The 24,943-nt window shown below is 30.9% G+C and overlaps 1 protein-coding gene across 1 annotated transcript in view; it reads right to left on the reverse strand.

The window, feature by feature from the left end:
* Positions 1 to 752: 752 nt before the first annotated feature.
* LOC132719754 (gamma-aminobutyric acid type B receptor subunit 2-like) overlaps positions 753 to 24,943 on the reverse strand; it is an 85,816-nt gene continuing 61,625 nt past the window's right edge. Inside the window, exons 6-21 of the mRNA XM_060703604.1 lie at positions 22,424 to 22,615; positions 21,446 to 21,673; positions 20,869 to 20,929; positions 20,391 to 20,474; positions 18,329 to 18,479; positions 17,593 to 17,725; positions 16,829 to 16,936; positions 12,627 to 12,749; positions 12,051 to 12,152; positions 10,064 to 10,288; positions 7,542 to 7,706; positions 6,807 to 6,945; positions 5,019 to 5,184; positions 4,456 to 4,626; positions 3,674 to 3,789; positions 753 to 1,023 (exon numbers count right to left, since the gene is read on the reverse strand). Coding sequence (XP_060559587.1) covers positions 776 to 1,023; positions 3,674 to 3,789; positions 4,456 to 4,626; positions 5,019 to 5,184; positions 6,807 to 6,945; positions 7,542 to 7,706; positions 10,064 to 10,288; positions 12,051 to 12,152; positions 12,627 to 12,749; positions 16,829 to 16,936; positions 17,593 to 17,725; positions 18,329 to 18,479; positions 20,391 to 20,474; positions 20,869 to 20,929; positions 21,446 to 21,673; positions 22,424 to 22,615 — 2,412 coding nt within the window. The 3' untranslated portion in view covers positions 753 to 775. The remainder of the gene's footprint in view (positions 1,024 to 3,673; positions 3,790 to 4,455; positions 4,627 to 5,018; positions 5,185 to 6,806; positions 6,946 to 7,541; positions 7,707 to 10,063; positions 10,289 to 12,050; positions 12,153 to 12,626; positions 12,750 to 16,828; positions 16,937 to 17,592; positions 17,726 to 18,328; positions 18,480 to 20,390; positions 20,475 to 20,868; positions 20,930 to 21,445; positions 21,674 to 22,423; positions 22,616 to 24,943) is intronic.

Below are 24,943 nucleotides of genomic sequence, written 5' to 3' on the forward strand. Positions count from 1 at the left end.
ATTCTGACGTTCAAAATTATTTAGACTACTTTTCTAAACACATTATAAGTTAATTTGAAAACTTGGCACAAATAAATAACAAAAGAAGAATAAGAATTCTTTTTACTTTATTTTTCTTCCCAAAATCAATATTATAATACATTTATTTATATAGTAATTTCATATAGTTTTACTTCTTTGATATTTTATATACAAACACAATGCAACAGAGCATATAAATGTACAGCAAAAAAATAAAAAAAATAAAATAAAAAACAACAAAATTTAAAAAATGAAAGCCGTATGTTTCAAGCAAAAGAATACATCTATTTCACATCTCAATTAAATTTAATTAACATTTTCTTTTTCTTTTTAACAATACATAAACGAAATAAGGTTGTCAGCAAGCAAAACTTGGCAGTCTAGTCCGTGCAGTTATTTGCCTTGTTTGAAGCAATATCTATACCTGGAAAAGGGAAACAACCCCTTTCAATTGTATAGCAATATTTTCGACGGATGCGGACAGAGTTATCCAAAATGGATGTTTAACAGGAAAACCATATCACGTTTAACAATTGTAAAAATAATGCAGTACCCAACTTTACAAATGATTCAGTACATCACATGCAACGGTAACAAATAAACAAAACCATCATAAATTGTATACATTTGCGCCCATTGTTTCCTTTTTTATTTAACGACAAAACATAAAATAAAATTAAAAATAAATCATAAATCATATGCATAAATTGCACATCATCTCATAGCAACAGACTAGCATGTCACGTGACTTTGCCTAAATGTGCTCAATTATATCACAAGCAAGGTTGCTGGTACAGTCAGCTTTATTCTGGACATTTTTCCGTTTCCTGTGCTCACTGCTGATTGCCTGGATATTGCTGATATTATTTGAAACACTATATTGTGTCTGGTTTGGAAACATAAACGTTATTTTACGTAGTTTACGTTTATTTCCGAGTAAGGAATTTCTCTTCGAGTCCGTAACGGGATGTAATTCCTTGGATACTGCATTGTCCATGTCAACTGTATCGAAGTAAAATGTTAAAAAATGAATGATAATGCTATAAAGTATCAAAAAGAAAACATACATTTATTTTTTGTTTGTTTCAAGATAATTTGTGAATACCAATAATTAACGGAGTAAGTTCACGAGCATATACAGAAATCGTGTATATACATATATAGCTATAGATAGACTATTAAAAATCAGTTAAATATCATATCATATTACATAAAATATTGCATCAAAATTGATAAATCCCTGGAAAAAAACGTATATTTTACAGGTCAATAAAAATGCATGTTGTAGATGTCAGAAAAAACAACAACATAATTTGTTATAAAAGAAATGTTTGAAAGGTAAACGATTTTGTCTTGGGCTCTTAAAAAAGTTTCTAATCGTTAGCCTGCTGGAAGCAACATATTTTACCCATGTAACCAGTGCAGATTAAGATCAGCCAATACATCCATTTTGTCTGATAATTGTCTGCACTGCTCAATATTAAGTCAGTATTTCTACGGTGTTCCGTTATCTCTGAGAACTTAAAGAGCGAAACATGACAGTACGATGGTGATAGTGCGATTGTACGAATACGACAGTACGAAATGCTGTCACCATCGTACTGTCGTACTTCATCATCGCACTGTCGTATTGTCACGATTGTACTGTCGTACTTCGCGTTTTTTCCCCGTTCACAGATAAAACATGCTGGCCCAAACGGAACAACGTACATTTATGATACAAAGCGTTGTAATTGTAAGGAAAACATTTCTTTCCTTAAAAGTATTTTAAGATGTATAAATGTAAACATAGCTATTCGAGGAAGAGTAATAAACCAATAATTGCTTCTGTATAGGAAGCTTTCAAGTGATGTAGTACTTACATCTCTAAATGTGCGTAAATATTTAAAAATAATTGTAACCGCATATCTTTAAATGTTTGTATACATATATTTATATCTTTAAAATATTGTGTACATATTTCTTCAAATAATTGCCTAAATATACCTTTAAATTACTGTGAACATATTTCTTTAAAATACTGTTTACATATATCTTTGAATTATTATGCACATATATCTTTAAATTACCACGTACATACACCTTTAAATTATTGTACACATATTTCTTTAAAATACTCTTTTAAAATACTCTTTAAAGTATATGTATAAATCTTGCTTCTGTCCGGTGCAAATGTATCTATCATTCTTACAAGTATAAAACCTTACAATACACCAATGTGATTTATTTTAATAACATTGTTATAATTGTCATTATAAACTTTCAGACTGCCAATTATGATATGTAATCTGTAAACATAAACTATTTTTTTGCAGAATAATATATCGAAATCAACATTTTTAAAGTGATTGATTATTTTCTAAGTGCATCACGCACTTTGATACACACGTGAAGATATTAAAATTCATTTTTCATTTTTCTAAAATTAATTATGCAAAGACCCACCTATTAATCGATTTTTAAAAATATGGCTGCAATGCTATGATATAAATACATTTAGCCAATTTAAATAATTAAAACAATTCATTCTATTTATAAATCGGTAAAATGATACATGTTTTAGTTAAATTTACTTCATCGTAATAATGATCATGGAAATTATTCGATATTATTTAGATAAAGTTAGTTAATCAATTATATTTTTAGTCCATACAAACTTGTTAATTCTATTAGACATGTGTCCTAGAAAAAACATTTTAACACTAAAATGCATTTTATCAAATAGATGGATGGCAAAGCTTATCATTTGAACTGATTAAAAAAGTTAAACCAGTCATATTTTACCAGTCATTCCAGTCATACATCATCCACATACACACCAGACGACAAACACAATAACAACAACAACAATACATTCAAGTACCACTTTCGTAAAACATATTTATATAATAAAAGATAATAAAAAAGATCAAAGAAATAAAGAGACGCCGACAGATACTAACCATTTAGACATGCAAGTTAAACACGGCTATATATTACGATAGTAATGCTGATGAACTATCGTGCTTGCAACCTTTGTCTGAAATTCCAAAAAAACGAAAGCAAATGAAATTATTAAGAACTTATTTTCCAAAGATGCATCGATGGGACTGTTATTTTGGCAATTGTTTAGGTCCTCTAGAGGGTTATTATGTGGCTCCAATCTCTAGACCACCCTGTGGTCACCGTTGTTTGACATTTTTCATGAAAGGGACCATTCAAATGCATCATAAACTTACCGTGTCCACCAAAATTGGTCCAGTACAAAATTACAATATATATGTTAAACGGACGAGTTTTAATTGCCAAAAACCAAAGCTCGGAATGCTGTTATTAGCCGAACCGTTTGTCTGCTGTAAAAAATAGACTGTTTAATCATGCTATTATAGCAAAATATAAATAAATATGTTACAGTTAAAAATATCAAGTAAAAGTTTGTTAGTAAAATGTATAACTTCCATGCAGATTCTAGTTGTTTGTTAGTAACAACTGGTTAGTAGTTGTTTTAGTAGATTGCATGCATGCGTTCATGCGACATCGTTGCTAATCTTTGTTCATCAAGCATTGTTATAACTGTTTTATACTTAGCATTTATTTTTATTTACAAAACAAAATGCCGTTAGCAGTTTATGTTAGTACGTTTGTATCTAGGCATGCAAACACTAAATCTCACCCGATCCAACCTTCATTGTGCTAAGTACAGGTCTAGAAAAGTCATTGTCGGTCGTGTTATAACTTCTATTTGGAACTGTGTGGACCAGAGGGTGTACCTCTGTTACCGGTTTAGCTCTGAAAACAATAACTTAATATGTTCTGTCTATAATTATTGTTGGTATGAAAACATTCATGATTATTCAATTTAAATGAGAAACCTGAAAAAATATTCAGAAGCCTCTGCTAGAATGATATGATTATAATATCTAGTAAAGCATTTTACTAGCAGTAAAACGATGACAAAATGCACTAGCACCGGTTTAATAAAAACTTCAACATTAGAAAGATTGGAAAAACTTATTCATATTTTAGAAAACAATACTCAGTGTCTAAGAAGCCAAACATTCGCCCTTAAACGATATAAAGGACAACTGATTTCTAGAATGTTCTCCTTGCCTCAATTATACTTATAGGGTATCACTTTATGTAACATAAATGACTGGTTGTTTTCAATCTTGACGATGCAATGAATTATTTTAACAGGACAACAGTCATGGAACCAATGCATAATTAAACGAATAAACTTACATTTGTATAATTAAGAGGAAATTTGGTACCAAGTTACGGAGGAACAAATCTTCATTTATCAAAAATCGTTTAATGAGATGGGCTATGGTTTTTCTCTTTGTTTGTTTTTTAACCTTTCTTGTTGTTGTTGGCATTGCTGCCAAAGTGACAATACAATGACTTGCTTAAATGGTATGGAAAATTAATTTAGGATCCATAGAGAACTAATCATACCGTCCGTTTTCCTTGTGTATGTTGTTTGTTACTATTGATCCTCTATGTTTAGGAGGTCCACAATACACACCACCAAATACATCGTCTTCACCTTGGTCTTCATCATCGTCGTCGTCATCATCATCGTCGAATCTTCGTGATTTGGATAGACTTGATTTTCCTATGTGCTTGCTTTTATGTATAACAGAATTTAGTTAAGACAAGAAAGTTTTAGTTGTTTTATTTATTTGTATATACAAATTCCGTGTTTGTGGTCAAAGCTACATTTACATAATTATGTGACTTACAAATAAATTATTTCACTTACATATGTGGTACGTAAAAATACGAGACAAATAATAAATTGTCAAAACAAAAGATATTTGATATTTATAAACTGACATAAAATGACATTATTTATATTTTTGGAATTTTAATTTCAGACAAAGATGTGGCATAAAATGTTTTCTTCTTATCTTTTAGATATATTTTTCTAATTTGAGTTCATGCAAGCGCTATTTCTTATTTCATACAACAGAAGTTAGAGTATCAAGGCTAAAAATGACAATAACGATACGTCATACCTGACGTCATCAGCGCATTCTATCACAGACGTATCGGTACACGCTGACGTCACAGATTTATTCACGTTGAAATGAAACTTATTGGCAGGACTGTTGTTTCCTATCGTCCATGTTGCCGACCCACAGCTTATATCAGAAAATAATGAACCATTGTCTGCATCCGACCCTTAAATGTTTAAATCAAATTGAGGTTTATAAAATATTTTTTTAAAAAATAAGATAACGACACTAAAATATCAAAATGATATCAAAGCAAAATACAACAACGACAACAACAATAATACAAATATGATAATAATATCTATAATAATAATAACGATAATATGCTAAAAAAATAAATACATTTTGTAAGAAAAATATGAAAAATTCAACAATATTCGTAAGTCAATAAGCAGATAATATTTAATTTAAACATATTCATTTCCCGAATATTTACATGATATACATAATACAATACAATCAGAATACAAAAATATAATATATTCAAAGAAAAGGATGAGAACGAAAGACTAAGTATCATAAAATTCTTCTCCTTAATAATAGATAATATTTACATAACTCTTCATATTTAATTAATTGATATAATTCAGAAAGGACAGAAATAAAACTTAACATGCCATTCCGCCACTTCAAACAACCGTGACTGAACATTTTTTATATATAAAGACATATACATTTTCTAAAATTGCTAACAATTCATCTTAATTATTTCATTAAATTGTCATTTAAAAAAGCGACATAAACTGCAAATCCTTACTTTGTGAACTAGATTCGAAGAGAAAAAGAAAATATATGGACTTTTAACATTCTCTCAAATTGATTTTGTTGAAATAAATACAAAGGATCACATTAAATGAATTCCCAGAAAATCTTAAGATGTCCCTAGAGGATCTTTAATCTTTGTTTGAATATTAACTGATATTGATTATATATGAAGTACTCCCAGTTGGTTTAAGAATCTACGAGAAGAAATCAGTTTAAAACATTTCCCCGCATTGATATCTAAGTGATTTCTACATCAAATTACTTTCATATTTTCTTTTATGTATCGCAAGACAATTTTATGTTTACAAGACAATTCTATTTTAACAAGACATTGTTATGTTTATTAGTCAATTTCCTTGTTTTCTGTGATTCTATATAATCCAGCACATTTATGTGTCAAAGAAAACTCTTCATTATCATATATTGTCAAACGTATATAATTCAGCACGTGTTTTGCTTAATAAAACAAACTTTTTTTCATAGAAAATAATTCATAGTCTCATTACAACTCAACTTATTTTTATTCTTTTAATACGGAAACATAAACACTAGCACACTAAGTCGAGAGATAATTCTGGCTCGTTTGAGAGCATATTTATGATTGATTCCCGCAGCTCTCAATTTAAGTACAATTCATTGACGCCAAAGTATTTTCAGCATGCAAAAACAAGTATTTGCTACCCAGGGTAAACTCGTACCTTGACAGACAGACAGACTCTTTTATCTATAGAACACATGTGCCATTGTCAAAAAAGTTTATTTCAGAACTCAAAACATTAAATACATGACAATATGAGCTAAAGCATATACACACACAAAATGATTTGATAAACAATCCAATTATTATTAAAGAGATTCTTGTGAAAATCAACTAAATCATGCATTCTAAATATTATATCTTCTTTTTCTTCTGTAATCGCGACCGTAATAAAATTTCAATTGTTACTGCAGAATATATCAGTTTACTTCATTTGCTTGTTATACATGTAGTTGAGATAAAATTGCAAAGGTGTTGACACTCACCAGTAGAAAATTTACTAGGCGACGAGTCAGCTAATCTTAGTTCTACAACCTTTTTATGTATAGGACTTTTACCAGCAAAATATATCTCATGTGTATCTTCTCCCAACTGCTCCATTAAATCATGTAAAATACGCATTTTCTGTAAGGTAATAGAAACAATATTTTATTTAATACAGGTGAACATTTAATGATTTATTTTAAAGGGGGCTTCACTGAGGTAAAAAAAACCCCTAAAAAACATAAAATTTGAAATTCTTACATACGAAAGCAACACACGTAAAATGGAAAGAGGATAATAAAGAAATATATTCAGAATTAAACCGAAAATTGTCCGCAAGTTAAGTTCTTAGTCCATTTGACCAAAAACAATTTTCATTTTCTTTTGGTCATCTGCACAATAAAAGTGATTATTCTTTAAAAATAAGATGAGGTAATGATCTGGAATTTTTTTGCACACAAGTTATTGGTTCAGACCTTAATCAAATTGTTCATAAATCTCGGGAAAACATCCAGTCTCGACATGTCAAACAAACTTCAGTGAAAGCAAATAGAAATAGTCTATATATTTTGTCACTGTCAAGCAGCCATTTTCACATAATATGTACATCTATTCATTATACTACGGACAATATTAATTTAATGATTTTGTTTAAAAAAATTATATTTGGTATATGTTCGACAAATTAATATCAAATATGTAGCCTTATCAGAATATGAAAAAAATAAGATTTATACCTCAGATATGATATTTCTAAATTTGATATTTTCTGCCTGCAGGTCTTCATTCTTTTTATGCAGGTCATAGTTAGCCTCTTCTCGACTAGTTTGTTTCTTTGGCTTTTGTAACTTGGCTCGAATCCGTCGCTCCTCTCCTGTAGGGTCCCTCTTTAGTTCCAGAAGCTATTGTATATGTGCAAATGATATATATCAGGTACAATATGCATAGATATTAGCAAATAAGAAAGAAAGAAAGAAAATTGCGAAAATGCATTACAAAATTCTTATTCACTTTTTATTTAACAGATACCGCCATTGTCGTATTACCAAAAGAAAGAAAGAAATAAAAACAACAACATAAATGATAACAATAACAAAACAATTCCCCAATCCGCCCAGAAAATCATCTAAAAAGAACTTAAAATAACCAAACGCCCAAAAAACTAATACCCTCGCCTCCAGAAAGCATTGAAACTAACCTCTCCCGGAAAAAAGAAGAAAGAAAGAACACACAAACAAGAAAATAAAAACGAACCGTATCATGAAATTAATTTTAATTTATTCAGTGGTGCATTTCCCTCTCCATCGATTGTCAATTTGTGAATACTTAAAAAATCACAACTCGTACACTTACTTATCTATTCATTCATTATAAAATCAATTAGTAGACACTCAATTCAAAATATATTCAGATTCGGTAGGCTTTGTTTAATCGAATATTGCTTGAAGTCTATCATGCCTTCGGTAAAAAGCTATATGTTTACATTACCGAGTTATATTTACATACAAATACAATACATCAAATTTACATACAAATAACATCAACATCTATAAAACATACCAGAGTAATTTTATATTTTAATCAAGGAAATGTTATTGATGACTGCTGTCAGAGTTATGTAAATATATACTTAAGTATATTAATCCAGTCATATATTGAGGAAATATACAAATCTATACCCACCAGACCGAGCAATTTAATTTGTTTTTAGTGTAAACAGTTCAGTGTGCAGAAGTCATTACAATAAAGGGATGATCATAATTTTACAAAATGTAAAAGCTACGCATAACTAAGATTTAGAAACAAGAAACTATTGTCATAAAAATCAGATATGATAATAAAAATAATAATAATAATAATAAAAATAATAGTAATAAAAATAATAATAATAATAGTAATAATAATAATAATAATAAAAATAATAATAATAATAATAATAATAATAATAATAATAATAATAATAATAATAAAAATAAAAACAATAAGTAAATAAAAATAAGATAAAATAAAAAAACATAAAAAATAGGTGAACATCGCAGACTTGATTTGATTTGAATTGAGTCTGTTTATGCAAGTTCTCTCACGTCCCCAGCCTAGCATCGGCTTAAGCTTAACATTTACACTTTATAATCATATTATTAAATCAGGTATGTGTCGGAATTATACCAATTGAGGAAATAAATATTTCTTATTTCTAAATACTTTGTGCAATGAAAAAAGGTTACTTCAGATATGGCCGCCTTTTGGGAGTTTTATTGTCTTTACTTATATCTTTGAACATCTTATCTCTTTTATACCATGAGCAATGGATTTCACAAAGAATAGTTGTACGAGTATATACGGATAATTGCCGCTATTTCTTTAATTATGTTAGCGATCAATCACAATTAACCACGTTTAACAACAATCAAAAGCCCATTTTCTTCCGACGTCTTTCGTACAATTAATGTCACTATTGCAACAAATATCATGACAAATAAGAACTTTCATTTATTTTTATTTCTGTTGATAAAGGAAAAGTGTTTGTAATGGCTGTAAATCGAAAGTTGCAGCTCAATATATACAAACACAATTGCTAATAATGATAAAATAAGTATTGTTTTAGTTAAACAAATCACATAAATAGTCCATTTATCCCCAATTAACTTAAAATAGGAACGTCGAAAAATGTCTTCTGGTGTTCAAATGATTGTTTCCATGCCGGATAATAAAAGAGTAGGCGAATATCATCGTAACAAATTTGTAAAACATGCATTTTTTTCACAACTTTTTATATCTATTTCATTTTCAAAATAAAAGGAAAGAAATCAATTACTTTAATAACTTATACCACTAATCTTTTGCCAGTACTTTGTGTTAAAATATATTTGATATATATTTGCCTGTTTACTGAGTACATAATCAAGACATTATTACCGAACGAATGACATGCAGTTAAATTTGATATATAAAATAAATTGTTAACAATTTTATGTTCTTTTGCACGTGTGCATGTCCACGCACGTGTGTGTATTAGTATTGGTGGTGGTTGTGGTGGAAGTAGTTAGTAGTAGTAGTAGCAGTTAGTAGTAGAAACAGAAGTAGTATTAGTAGCAGCAGTAATAATAATAATAATAATAATAATAATAATAATAATGGTAATGATAATAATGATAATAATTGACATCTTATAATAATAACAATAATAATAATAATAATAAAGCAATTTGCTTCTTATGTCTGTTAATAAATTAAAACATAAAATCAAGGACAACTATACCTTTGGTCCAAAGACAAGACACAACGTGATGGTTGTGCAGAAGATGATAAAGAAGCTGATGATGACGAATGATGACGTAGGTTGATCATTGATGACGACAGAGACCGCAGCGCCACATACACACATGATCACTACATTGTAGACGCTCATTCCAATATATTTAGAATCGTTCAATGCTGGGATACTAACTTGCCGGGTCTCCCAGGCCAGAAAACAACCAAAAACCTGAAATTACGAAATACGAATCTTGACCTTATATTGAAATTTACATAAAATCATGTGCCTTTCAATATTTAGATAGGATTATATTTATTACTTATGCAATACATGTTATATTAAGAAACATAGATCTATATTATATAGATCTAAATGTATCATAATCATGGTATCGGATAAACTTTGATTTCATTTTACATTTTATTTTGAGTTACAAGTGTTTCAAAATAAAAAAAATAAAAATAAAAATAATAAAAATAAAAAATAAACATTAGTACGCAAAACGGTTCTGTTTGAACCTTTAGTTGAGAATATATAATTGTGTCCCACTCATGATATTTCCTAATTACACCCCAACTGTTATACCCTTGCGGCTATTGCAGACCAAGGCAATTTGACGTAATAAACCCCTAAGGCATACTTTAACAATTTTTATTTTATTACTCGCACTTTACATCATAATACAACAATACACACATCATTAAGATCTTTTTTCTTAAAGCACATCTAACACATGTAATTTCTGTGCGGATTTACGGTTAAGACAATGTGAATATAGAAATGTTTAAATCTATATGACAAAAGAATCTCAAAAAGACTCAATATTTCTACCGTGGGTTTTACAGTTCGTGACTGCTGAAATGCCATTACAATATTCATCCACTTATATTAATATATACTTGCTTCCTTATTCTGGAAAGTTAATACAAAGTTCTGTCCTTACACACAAAAATTTGGTATTTTATGTTGACTCTTGAAAAGAAAATGAGAACAAAAAAATCAAAGAGCAGCATTTTCTTTATTCTCATTCAAAAGCTGATTTAACATTTATAATTTTGTTTTTCTTCTTTTCTTGATTAAGAATATTGCACTTAAATAATCTCAGTTGGTCCCGTCTCTTCATCTGACTCAGATATTTCTTATAAAAACAATTGCATCCTACGTGAAACATCCATCTGAGAGTGCGATATACAAATATATTTTCCTCAATTCCCTAAGAGTTATCACAAATAATAAATCTACAAGATAAATTTGTGTATTCTGTTCTTTGTAAATATGTCTCAAGGGAACTTTTGGAAAATATCAAATCCTTAGCTTTTGACAATATCCGATCTGCTTTGTTTTCAATGTCCTGGCACAACTTTTATCAAATTATGTAAGCTTGTTGTTTTGTAAATGATCGTCATCCCATGACAAACCTTTCAATCAGACAATTACAGGAGGAATTTTATTGAAATAGAAAGGTCTTGGATAAGAGAGGCAAATGTGGATGCTGTGAGCATTGTTTTTGTTTTTATTATATAATCGCAAGAAACACTCAAGTATCATTCAGCTTTGTGAATTATTCAAATGAATCACAAGAACAAAAAACTGCCATTAATTTCATGAACAAACATTTATGAAAAGTTTTATGTAATAACAAACGCTGCTTGGAATTATGCTTAGAAGCAAATAAAAAATGTAATTATAGCAACATATTTTATGGAATTAAGCTTAAAGGGAAAGTTTCTCTCATAGTTTTACCATAGCATTTGAATCTGGAAAAGGGGTGCTTCTTCAGGAGGAATGTAAACAAAGTTTTAAAAATAAAATTTTCAGGTTCGGTTGAGAAGCATGAGAAACAAACCCTACTACACATAACTTAATGCAATATCAATTTTAGAACTAAGTACATAAATAAAACGACTACGATTGTCCTACATTTAATGCAAACTACATGATTGTGTAAAATAACCTGAACACAACTTTAACTAAAAAGATTTTTTCTTACCAGTAATAGACCTTTATAAGCATATATAAGGCCTAGCCAAATTGACATATGTTTACTTTTGCAGTATTCAATCACGGGTACAATATCTAAATCACCTTCAACCTAGAATTCAACAAAACAAATATTTGTTTAAAATTAAACGTATATGTTTGATGCATTACAGAACGTAACTAAAGCAAAACGACGTTCCGATATTTGTCTCAAGGAAAAACAATACAACTGGACGCTATATATTAGATGTATACTCCTTCAAATGAATAAAAAAAAGAAGATGATTTAGAAATAACTGCATAAACATTGTTTCACAAACGAACATATTTTTTGGTAAAAAAAAAGATTGCTACTAACAAAAACATTTACATGGAATTTATTGATGTATTTCTGTGATAAGTTACCGATGGTTGCTGTTTAGTCGTACAAATGGTATTGCTAACTGTAATGCAAATTACGAAAAAAAGAAAAATCTTTCAATGAAAAAACACATATTATTGTTATACTAGATTCAACATTATTTTTTTCATTAAAACTATAAAATTGTTTAAAAAAATTGTGTTGCTTTAAGACTAAAATTATTACCATCGTTGTAAGATTTTTTGTAGATGTTTGTAGAGGATCCAGTATTTGCCATGTTACCAATATAGCGGCGTCGATGTTCAATAATATTGTCACAACCAAAATTAATTTATAGTCTTTAATAACCTGGAGAAAAAAAATTAAATTATAATTATATTACTTTAACGCGAGCGGTGACCCACGGGTAACTGTATTTCAACACTAAGATCATGGGGTCGAGCTCTCTATTTGAGTTAAACGATAACAATGTCTAAGGTTATAAGGACATTTTCAAAGCTCAAACTCAGACCTCCAGTTTTTTATTTGAAACCAGCTCAGATTGTTAATTGACAAATGAAAATTCAGAGACTTGAGATTTAACTCAGAAACAAAAAAGTCAAAACGTTTTCTGAGATTTTGCCCGGAAATCAGATTTTTTTCTCTTAAAACATTTGTACATATCACATATTCTTGCATATCAGACTGGCGTTTCCGTTAGTTTTACCCATGCCGGAAATTTCATCTGGCATGGGGGGTTCCAGATGAGTCGCGTGCTGTACAATGGCACGATAAAGATGACGTCATTTTACAGTTATGAATGATTTTGTAATTCATACGATGTTGAATGAAAGTAGTTACGGTTGTAATGATATAAATTTTCATTGAAAATAAAGATAAAGAATTTAAAATATAATGGAATATGGTAGAATATGCAAGAAAAAATATCTGACATATGTTTGCGGTTCGGATCGGAATATCCGTCCCTCGGTCACCCGCCCATGGGCGGTAACTCGGCAAGCCTCGTTACCGCCCAATGAGCGGGTCACCTCGGGACGGATATTCCGATCCGACCCGCAAAATATGACAGCTATTATTAATCTTACAATGAATGCTTAATAAATTTAAGAAACAAATAACCCTGAATATTTTTCACTGTAACTCTTTTTTAACAGATCACAATGAGAACCAGAAAAAATAGAGGATGCAAAATTGATTGATTTATTATCAAACGTAAGCTACACTGCTTATGCCGTTGCCAAGGTAACATTTTTTATATTATTTTTAAACTAGGTTTACTTTAAAAACAAATGCAAATACTGCCAAATATCGTTGCCAAGCAATGATATTAATTATTTAAAGCAGGACTTCAGTTAAAAACCCAAACAAAACACTTAATAATACTATATATGATCCTAAAAATTATAGGATCCTTATCCCTTATCTCTTTTTATTTAAATGATCATGTACACAAAAGGCCTCTATGTTTGTGTTGATTTTGATTACAACTGCAAAATAGAGCACCAGATACTAAATATTAATGTTGCATATTCAGTGCTTAACAGAACTTCAAATATTTATCAACTTGAGAAATTACAACTATAACTTGTCAAGTTTAAGACATTTCTCACATGATAAACGAAATATAATTTCGTAATGAACCCGGATTGCAAAAGGTTATTCATTTCATAAACTATAAACATATTTTTTTCTTAAGTTTGCTTTTAAAAAAAAAAAAACATTGTTTACTCGTTCTGCGGGCGTTCCGCTTTAAACAACTAGCATTAATGAGAAATAAACCGTATTTTAATTGTATTATCTTGACAGCCTGCTAAGAATTTTTTTAAAGCAAATTAATCTTCAGCTGCCAACGCCTTTTTTTGAGAAAGAAAAACAATAAATTGCTGCTAAATATGTGTCGCTCGACCAACTTAATTTTGTTAATTAAACAATCTTTAAATCACAATTGTATGGTGGCATAGAGGTGACATTTGCAGTTTTATTTTATCTCGTGGCCACGACTTATTATCTTGAGGCCTCAAGATATTATCTCGTTGCCACGACTTATTATCTCGTGGCCACGACTTATTATCTTGTGGCCTCAATATATTATCTCGTGGCCACGAGTTATTATCTTGTGGCCACGACTTATTATCTCGTGGCCACGACTTATTATCTTGTGGCCTCAAGATATCATCTCGTGGCCACGACTTATTATCTCGTGGCCACGACCTATTTTTCTCGTGGCCTCAAGATATTATCTCGTGGCCACGAGTTATTATCTTGTGGCCACGACTTATCATCTCGTGGCCACGACTTAATATATTGAGGCCACGACTTATTATCTCGTGGCCACGAGTTATAATCTTGTAGCCACGACTTATTTTCTCGTGGCCACGAGTTATTATCTTGTGGCCACGACTTATTTTAGCCAATGAAAATGGTCGTTTCATCTTGAACAAAATTTAATATCACACTGGCAATAGCAGTCACAGGAGGTGCGTGTCAATCACCACCATATATTCACTTAAGTTCACGCTTTTTCCCAGAGACGTGCTGAATTTCAGTAAGGGCTAATCAGGTAGTATATCATTATAAACTGTATCGACCACATTAACACGTCCACTGAGTAGACTCTTGTCATCACTAATTCGCCCTCTGTATTCTTATCTTATGGTCCTAACGTTTAAGGATCAAGTTTCTGTAGATGCAGTTTTTCATAAAATACACTCACTTTAAGTGGTCATCACCGGTAGGAAGTTAGCAGTAGCATTGAGTAGTAGCAGTAACAAAATTATAAAACATGAAGTTGGCAGTAACAGTAGCACAGAAGTAGCAGTAGCAAAATTATAAAACGTTAACCATGAATATATGTTGTGTCAGTTTTTTTAAGTAAAGATTACTTGACCTGTTATAGGGAATGCAGCTTCCTGTACATAGTTTATTGTTTTCTTTATTCAAGTTAGACGCATTAAGTTAGAATATCATAGATTTAAATAAATGTCTGTGATTTTAATATTCAATGGAGAGCAAGGTTTTTCTAATGTGAAGTCAAAACATGTTTATTTTATGTTTACAAAGAGACAGTGTAACAATTATCAATATTTTCTAATATCAAATTTAAGCAAAGTATATCTTTAAAGATGAATGAAAGAAACACCTGACCATACAAAACAAAAGAAAGGGGTACACTAACAACTATAAAACGTCCCCCTTATTCACCGCTGCAGCGTTTGACCCGCCGCTCTTGTGACACTTTGGCCAGTGTGATATACGGTCGTTGTGATATTAACTTTTATTCAAGATGAAACGTCCATTTTAATTGGCTGTAATAAGTCGTGGCCACAAGATTATAAGTCGTGGCCACGAAATAATAAGTCGTTGCCACAAGATAATAACTCGTGGCCACGAGATAATATCTTGAGGCCACAAGATAATAAGTCGCGGCCACGACATAATATCTTGAGGCCACAATATAATAAGTTGTGGCCACGAGAAAATAAGTCGTGGCCACGAGATAATATCTTGAGGCCACGAGATAATAAGTCGTGGCCACAAGATCATAAGTCGTGGCCACAAGATAATAACTCGTGGCCACGAGATAATAAGTCGTGGCCACAAGATAATAAGTCGTGGCCACAAGATAATAAGTCGTGGCCACGAGTTAATATCTTGTGGCCACGAGATAATAAGTCGCGGCCACGACATAATATCTTGAGGCCACAATATAATAAGTTGTGGCCACGAGAAAATAAGTCGTGGCCACGAGATAATATCTTGAGGCCACGAGATAATAAGTCGTGGCCACAAGATCATAAGTCGTGGCCACAAGATAATAACTCGTGGCCACGAGATAATAAGTCGTGGTCACAAGATAATAAGTCGTGGCCACGAGTTAATATCTTGTGGCCACGAGATAATAAGTCGTGGCCACAAGATAATAAGTCGTGGCCACGAGATAATATCTTGAGGCCTCAAGATAATAAGTCGTGGCCACGAGATAAAATAAAACTGCAAATGTCACCTCTATGCCACCGTACAATTGCGTAGAATATCACCATCATTAATCTATGTCAACAAATTTGGTATTTGCGCATTTCAAGAGCAGAATTCAAATGCCCCTTTTATCTTATTTCTTTTTCACAACTATGATACTTTTCACATATAATGCAATAACATGGTACACAATTTGAAGCATTTTGATATGCCATAATGTGAAAGAGTTACAGGTTTATTTAGCAATTAACTTCTTTTAAGGCAGATGTTGTCAGATGTTACGCAATTAATCTGAATTTAAATAGTTTTCACAGATTTAACTGAGAGGAAAAAATCTAATATATAACATATTTATTTTACAAAATAACAGATTTATGTTACAAAAACGAGCTGTAATTTGTCAAAATGTTTCACTCTTAACCACATGTGTTAAATTTGAAAATGCCACTTACCTTTTTATGAAGTTTTATATCTGTGAATATAGAGTGAACTCTCCAAGTTTTACTAAACATTGCACCAAATGCCAAGGTAAAACCAACGGAAAGAACCCATGCACGAGACTATAAAAAGAAGTGTGGAGAAAATTTAAAGCGTTATTTATCACTCAACTAAACTGAAAAATGTTTACATTCCGTAGCTTTTATAACGATTATAAAGGATATGTTTATATACATGTATATGTACCAATAAAATAAGAAAAATCTATTTCTACATGTAAGTTAACTTTTCATCACTAAAATATATTGATAATTTACACTTATTTTGAATTATTATGACTGACTGACTGAATGACTGACTGAATGAATGAATGAACGAACGAACGAACGAACGAATGAATGAATGAAAAAATAAAGAATGATGTATTGATGGATCAATCAACTAAATTGAATTTAGTTGAACAGTTACGTTGTAAATTCTGCAGCTTTTAATATAATCTGTACATGAAACGATGATATATTTAAAAATTAAAATATTTCTTAAAACATAGTGAATTTATTTTTTGATAATAAGTATCTATTTTGAAAAGCCATTAATGAATACGTATATCAATCAATCAATCAATCAATCAATCAATCAATCAATCAATCAATCTATCAATCAATCAACTGATCGATCGTTCGATCAATCAATTCAATTCAATTCATTTCAATTAATCATAAAATCTGTCTTTGACTGCAACACTATTTGCACTAGAAGACTTAATAAACACACTTACTGTACATATATGACCTAAGTAGAATATATTAACAACCCCTCCGTCGGTTCCTAGGAGCAGTACACTAAGATATGTGAAAATACATCCGACAATGATGATGTTGTTCAAATTAGGCGACGACATTTTTATGTACCTGTAAAACATTTGAATTTTTGTATTCTGTACTTAGCACGATTGTTACAACATTCTATGTTTAAAAAATAATCAAATTGCACTTAAGCCACAAATTGTGTAACTTTTTACTTTAAAGAATAGGAAGACAAAAAAAGAAAAAATAAACAATTTACCTACAAGATAATTATGAAAAAATAAGATGGTGTTTTGCATTTAATATATTTCAAACTTTTATTTATCAAACCAAGTATATAATCTCAATTTAACTTCATTTTATAATCATGATGTTTTAATGAATATTTAGACAATTTAAATTTTCAACATTTTTGTCACATTTAAGTTATTAAAATATGCACCATATCATGCAACATGCATGTACATTTTGCGGCTAATAAAATATTTATGTTATTCTTTCGCATTTAAATAAAATTCTGTTATATTCACACTATAATCATAACGGTGTCTTCGAAATTATCAAAGTACGATTCATTGTGAAATTTTGGATATCTACCGAGTAAAGGTAATAAACGTAGACCAATGGCATAAAGAATTACAGGTCCGGAAAAATTTCATTTTCGTTCTAATTTTTGTAAAAATATATATAGAAAAATGAAATGTTTACCTATGTTCTCGAAATATAATATTTGTGATGAGGAAGAATATAGCTAAAATGATGCCGACTCCAGCAAGGGTACAAATACTGAAATAAATACTCTTCGGAACCCTTTGATACTCCACCCGTATTAGCTTTCTATCTATCGGTGGCCCCTTCCCTGAAAATTAGCATAACATTTCGAAATTAAATCATCTCTTTTCTAAAATGACAATTTAAAACCTTTTCAACGTATAAATTCTAAAACGTTTAGTTAGTTTATTCGAATTTAATTTAGTTCGATTAGTGTTGGAAGCTTTAGGCGTATTGAAACACTTTCGAATCCGTTCCTGCAACTAACCAGTACTAAGCAATGAGTGTAACATTTCTTGGTCACGGAAGCACTTTACAAGTTTGTAAGCTGATAGAAATGCCTTTTAACAAGGTAATGGTAAGAAAGAAACGCTGTCCTTTGGCAGAGAAGAGACAATATGTATGTCTTGTAATTATCATTAACCTTACAAATAAAAGATGCTCTAGGGAAATAGTTTAGCTGTAGACACAAAAATAGACAAAAGTTTGGAAATTACACTGAAAATAAAACCGTTTGGAGTAATAGTATCTGTTTTATTGAATAAACTGTATAAAGTCGAACCGATTAGATATTACATTACATTGCATTAAATTATGATACAATGCATTGCATTAGACAACGTTTCCTTAGCAAATAAGGATGTGCTTTTTAGACGGGGAAACCATATTTGAAACCCGATTTCTGAAATTATTATGATGAAACTCCGAATGTTACTTTTTCATGTGTTTCTAAAACTAATTTTTGTTCATTGTCTACACATACATAATAAACCTTCAAATTTGAAACATATTTGCAATTGAAATTAAGTACTTGGGCATACAGACAGAAATTCATCAAAATTGTCGCAAAAACAATTTTCAAATTTGTGCAATCAATGATGCAAATATATCCGACAATTCACAAGATTATCTAAGCATGCGCAATGTTTAAAATCTTTAATCTTTTGAGACGTTTGTCTTAAAATTCCATCCTTATTTCTATTAAATGTTTGCTATTATTAATACTAAACTATTAGTCACATTTAATAGTTCAGCAACAACTGAAGTAAAACATTTTGATTAAAAACGTTGCGATTATCACAGTAAATTGCATTTGTGCACTGCGTGCAATTTTAGTACCTCAAGCCGTCCACAATCCATACTTGTTTCAGCCAAATACCTTCATAAATAATCGCTGCGCGGAGACACAATTTTGCCGCATGGTGTGATTATTAAATCATGGAGAAATATTTGTACGTCAAATATCATTACTGTATTAGATAAACCTCCGCGGAGATTAATCAGACCTAGACAGATAGCTGATTTATAGCATTATTACGCTCGCAAGACGTTTCTATAGAAAACACACTTTGATTAAATGTGGAAGACACGTTCTTTATTATTCCCCTGATGGACGACGCAACGATAGGTCAGTTTATACATAAAGGATCGTGTCAAACATAGACAGGCGGACATAATGGTGATATGGAGTCTCTATTCTTGGAACGGGAAGAAGCGATTAACCTGTCATGTACGTGTAAAATAAGAGATGTTGTGAGGGGTAAATGAATTAATGGATCATTCCAGTTGTTTGGGGATACATATGCACACTTTAAAGATATATATTATGCTCAAATTTGATATTTGCAAAAAAAAATGAAAATTACATTACTGTCTCTTTTTAAATATAAAATCAACATGCTTCGACTTAACACAAGGTATAGATAGATATTTAACACTATAGGAGGCCACAATATGTTATAAACGTATCATTTAAAAAAGCTGGCATTTTTTAAAGAAAGGACCAAATTTACTTGACCTGTAACAGGAAATGAAGCTTTTCACACATATTTTGTACATCCTTTTATTCAAATTAGTCATATTCAGTAAGAATATCATAGATGCCAATACATTTCTGCGATAAAATTATTGAATTCAAAGATGAACATAGTATATCTTTAAAGGAAAATATTATGAAAATATAATGAAAACTTTTATTTAGTATCAGATAACCGCTTACCTCGCCATAGAATTTTGTGAGTATTTTTGTAAGTTAGTTTGTCCCTTATTTTGTGGTATTCCGCAATTTTTACCATTCTATTGCCTAAAATTAAAATAATTTCAGTCTGTTTTTACAAATGATTTAATAAACATTCTATAGTTTTTCATGAAATTTAATCAATTACTTATTTAAATGATTAAACAATGTTTCCATGATTTTTGTCACTTTGATTAAATAATTTTCTTAACGTGATAAACAAATATTTAAATCCCCTGAATGTAAACTATCTTAACATTTGTACAAGCAATGCAAAGGTTAATGGTTTGTACATAATATCATAAACAATTTAATCGGTTTATCTAAACAGAAAAAGACAACCATCAGAATAGCATCATAAAACATGTTGTATTTTTATTGAGCATACAATATATTCAAATGCAATTAGTTCAACATCCTATTGTTTAATAAAGAAATAGATACATTGTATAAAAAGTACCCTGATACTGTTCAAATAAGATGGAACCTATTCTGTCTCCACCATTGAAGCGCACCGTGCCCTGAAAATGTAAGTTATTTGTTTGTGACATGTTTATAATAGATATGAAAGACATGGTATTATATAAAAGTTTTAAATAGTAAAATACTTAGGCTTGTACAATAGAACTTTGATACTAGTAGTTAATTTTTTCATATTTAGTGGTACATTTAGAACATTTTGTTATATCATGACATGTTGTAATACATTTTGTTTTGTTTATATTGTTCAACATTTATTTTAGTTCGATTGTGTTGGAAACAGTCTCGAATCCTATCCTGAGCAAACCAGTACTTAGCAATGAGTTTTAAGTTACTTGGTCACGAAAACACCAGCCTGTCCCTGAAGGTGTTTGATATCGTGCGGCAATCAATCCTTAAATGACAAGAAGTCCGATGCGTTCACCAATCGGCGACGCCACGCCGCAACTTTATTGACATTGTGTTTGAGTCGGACACCCGTAAATACAAGTAAAATTCAATTAAATGTCGTGAAATTGATTTGAAGGGGACATTTATATGAATTTTAAAATACATACCGTCACTCCTCTAAAATTTGTGTCATTTAAAGCAGCTGATATCTTATCGCCTCTGAACATAGCACCGTTAATATGAACGCTTGAAGTGTTTCCTTTTCCCTGTGCCTTCTTTATTATTTTGTCCACTGCTTTTGCAATAACCCAAACGCCATCAAATGCATAGCCATTGAATTTACTGTACTGGCCCTTGTTGGTATCATTGTACTGTTTCATGTAATTGTTTGGGGTCTGGAAATACACTCAGTACACAAACAAAAATAATATACATTTGTTTCCAGTTTGCTTTTAGACTAATAAAGCATTGCGATCATAGACATTCAGGTTATCATTATTAAAGCTAGACAATGTCAAATATAATATGCTCATCACTCAGAACAGTTCCGTCCAATTATATTCTTACATCGTTGTAGAAATACAATTGCATAAACATTGTAAATAAATATATCGTTACATATGACATCGATCCATATAATACGGAAACTTTTCCAAAAGGCCTAAAGCAGCACCACCGAGTTCGTAAAAAGCGCTCACATCTAATTTACAAAAAAATGAAATTTCAACTAAAACACAAACATGAAAGAGGAAAAAAATGTGAATGATAAGAAATAAATATTCTGCAGGATTAAATTAAATTTCGAAATTAATTGCGATTTACAGCCCATTTTGAAATAATGTTTAAACGCTTTTCAATGGTTTTTTTTAACACAGTAAACATGTCTTTTTTTCTGGAAATACTGAGTGACTGACTTATCTGGAATATTTCGAAAATTTATTGACCCAGACATTGATTAAATGGTACAAATGTCTCGAAAAAAATATTTTCGGTTTTGTGGATTCCATTTAAAACTTATATCATGTCATTTGTTTAGAATATAGATACATTTTAAGTATATACCACTAGAGTCTCAACAGTTGCCCACGTAATGAATTACTTCAGAACAACAAAATGTTCCCATGTCAACAAGAAAATATATTTACCAATCCAGATTCTGTCCTTCTCTTACTACTGCTAATAGGGAGTATATCTGTTGATATGTAACCATGGATCGTCTGATTGAGTTCTGCTGGGGTACAGGAGACATTCGGATCGTCAACAGCCCACCAATTCTCCGCATACCCGCCTAGTATTATCCATTGATACTTATGACCAAACATGCGGTTGTTGTGTGCCTGTTATTGACACATATAATTGTTAATCACATACCCGTGCCGCTTTTGCGACTCCGTAAAAATGGAATTGCACGGCCGTGCTTATATTTTGACGTCACGTCATTTACGCTAAACAAACATAGCGTAAAGATTAAACTTAGTTCAATAAAAATGTGGCGTACGTCGGTATAGGAATGTTAAAGATAAGTAAAAATGAGACAGAAGTATAGAAAGAATATGACGATTTGTGTGACGATCGTACGGAACACAGTTCGGGACAATATATACAATTATTTTCTGTTATTACATGTTTTCTGAATATTACAGCTTACACAATTATGCAATTGTTTATATTGCAATACCTCCGAATACAAACTACAAAACATTGCAATCTATAATCATTAATATGCATAATAACATAAGCTTCGTACCAATACTCAATCAAAAATCAATTATGTTGACCAGTTATAAAAAATGTATATTAGCACACTGGATCAAAAGTGAAAATCATTAACTTGTTTTTCCTGTCTTACAATAACAATCCATACATTCATTGACTACTGCGCTCTATTGAAAACCTCTAAAGTATCAACTGTCCTTTATTCGCTATTGTTCAAAACAACCCAATAAAACGATAAAGAGCGATGTATCAATCCTGTACATTCCATTACACAAATCGTTTCCAATGAAAGCAGATCTGTCCCAGGGAGTCCTGACAATATAGTAATTGAATGTCATGTTAAACCAATTGTTCCGTCATGTTTCCCTTAAATAGTTCTATCCCACTGCTTAATGGAGTGATATTGAAACGTATCAATTTACAGGTTGATGTTTTATACCAGTAAATGAGTGATTGGGGGATCATATATTAATGCTGATAGTTTAAACTATACAGATGAATGTAGCTTCAGAATGATTTAAAATATAATCCGAGAAAATAGTACTGAATTTATATCAGTTATTAATTTTTTAGAAAAATAAACCCATGAAAAATAACAACTAATTCTCAGTAAATCTCTGATTTTGATTTGATTTGATTTATTTGGACCGGGCGGTCAAGGATAATCTACGAAAGTGCAAGCACTTATTTCCAGCAGGGTCCTTACCTCAGCAGACTCTGAGACAGCTAGGAGATACAAGGGAATCCGGGAACCAGTCCCTAGCTCTTATTGAATAGATTCCTTGGTTCCTTTACATGCCCAGTGTATAGCACTGATAATGCGAGGATTACCTGGATTTCTTACCAGTACACCTCTTGTTAGGTGGGAAACACTGAAAGTGTTTATGAAAAATAGCATCGAACCCAGAACCTCAGGAGTGACAGTCAGTTGTCTAACCAACTGAGCTATCGCACCACCTTAAATAAAACATTTTATTTTAAGCATGTTGATGAAATATTAATGGAAAGTTTTATTGCATCTTATTTTTACTTGAAAGGCCTTGATAACGAGAGTAAGTAGAATACCATTTAGCTATTTTGACAAGCCAGCCAACTAAAATCTTCAACCAACGACACTGTTAATACACATTATATATGAACCACTACAACGTTACTACTGGCCAAAAAGCAAAGGATGGGTCAGCTATATGGCCAGTGAGAGTGCGTCCGATCCCGGGAAGTAAATCTAGGTTATGATTATTTGTGATACTGATACACAACTTACATCTCTAAGAAATGGGAACTCGTTTCTATGCAAGTATTCCGCTGATAATATATATTTTTTTGTTTTCCTCTTTTTTTATTAGGACGTGTCCGAAACATTGTTTTGCCTTATTAAAAGAAATTAAAAGCAGAAAAAATAGTAGATTTACTGCGAATGCTTCTAAATTCATATTTTACCAACTCATGTTAAACTTCGAATATTGTTTAAGCCGGTGCTAGTGATCATGGACGGTAGCTTACTCATTCAAGTATCGTCGATGAACAGACTCGATCAAAGAGAGTCTGCAACATTTCTAATTTTTCCGTTTAGGCGTTCTTTAGGGATTACATTTTCTCTATTTGATACAAAGGACAAAAGATTTAAAATAAAGAAGAAGAAACAAATTAACAATAACAAAAACAGCAATAACAGCAATAACAACAAAACACATTGAAAAAAAGAAGAAGAAAAACATACAAACAAAAACTACTACACACACACACATCGAAGTAATTCTTATATAAAACTATTTAAATAGATCATTAAATACATCAAAATGATTTATTAATATAACTTATGACACAAACTCAAATCATTGACGCAATTTGTTCTTTGATTGTGTTTTTAATATAAAAATAAACGCACTCAAAGTGTATTGACTGCCAAATCATACATTCTAATGTATTTCTAATAAAACAGATATCAC

The sequence above is a fragment of the Ruditapes philippinarum genome, unplaced genomic scaffold (assembly GCF_026571515.1).
Source record: "Ruditapes philippinarum isolate M1 unplaced genomic scaffold, ASM2657151v2 ctg221_1_1_1_1, whole genome shotgun sequence".
Lineage (NCBI taxonomy): Eukaryota > Metazoa > Mollusca > Bivalvia > Venerida > Veneridae > Ruditapes > Ruditapes philippinarum.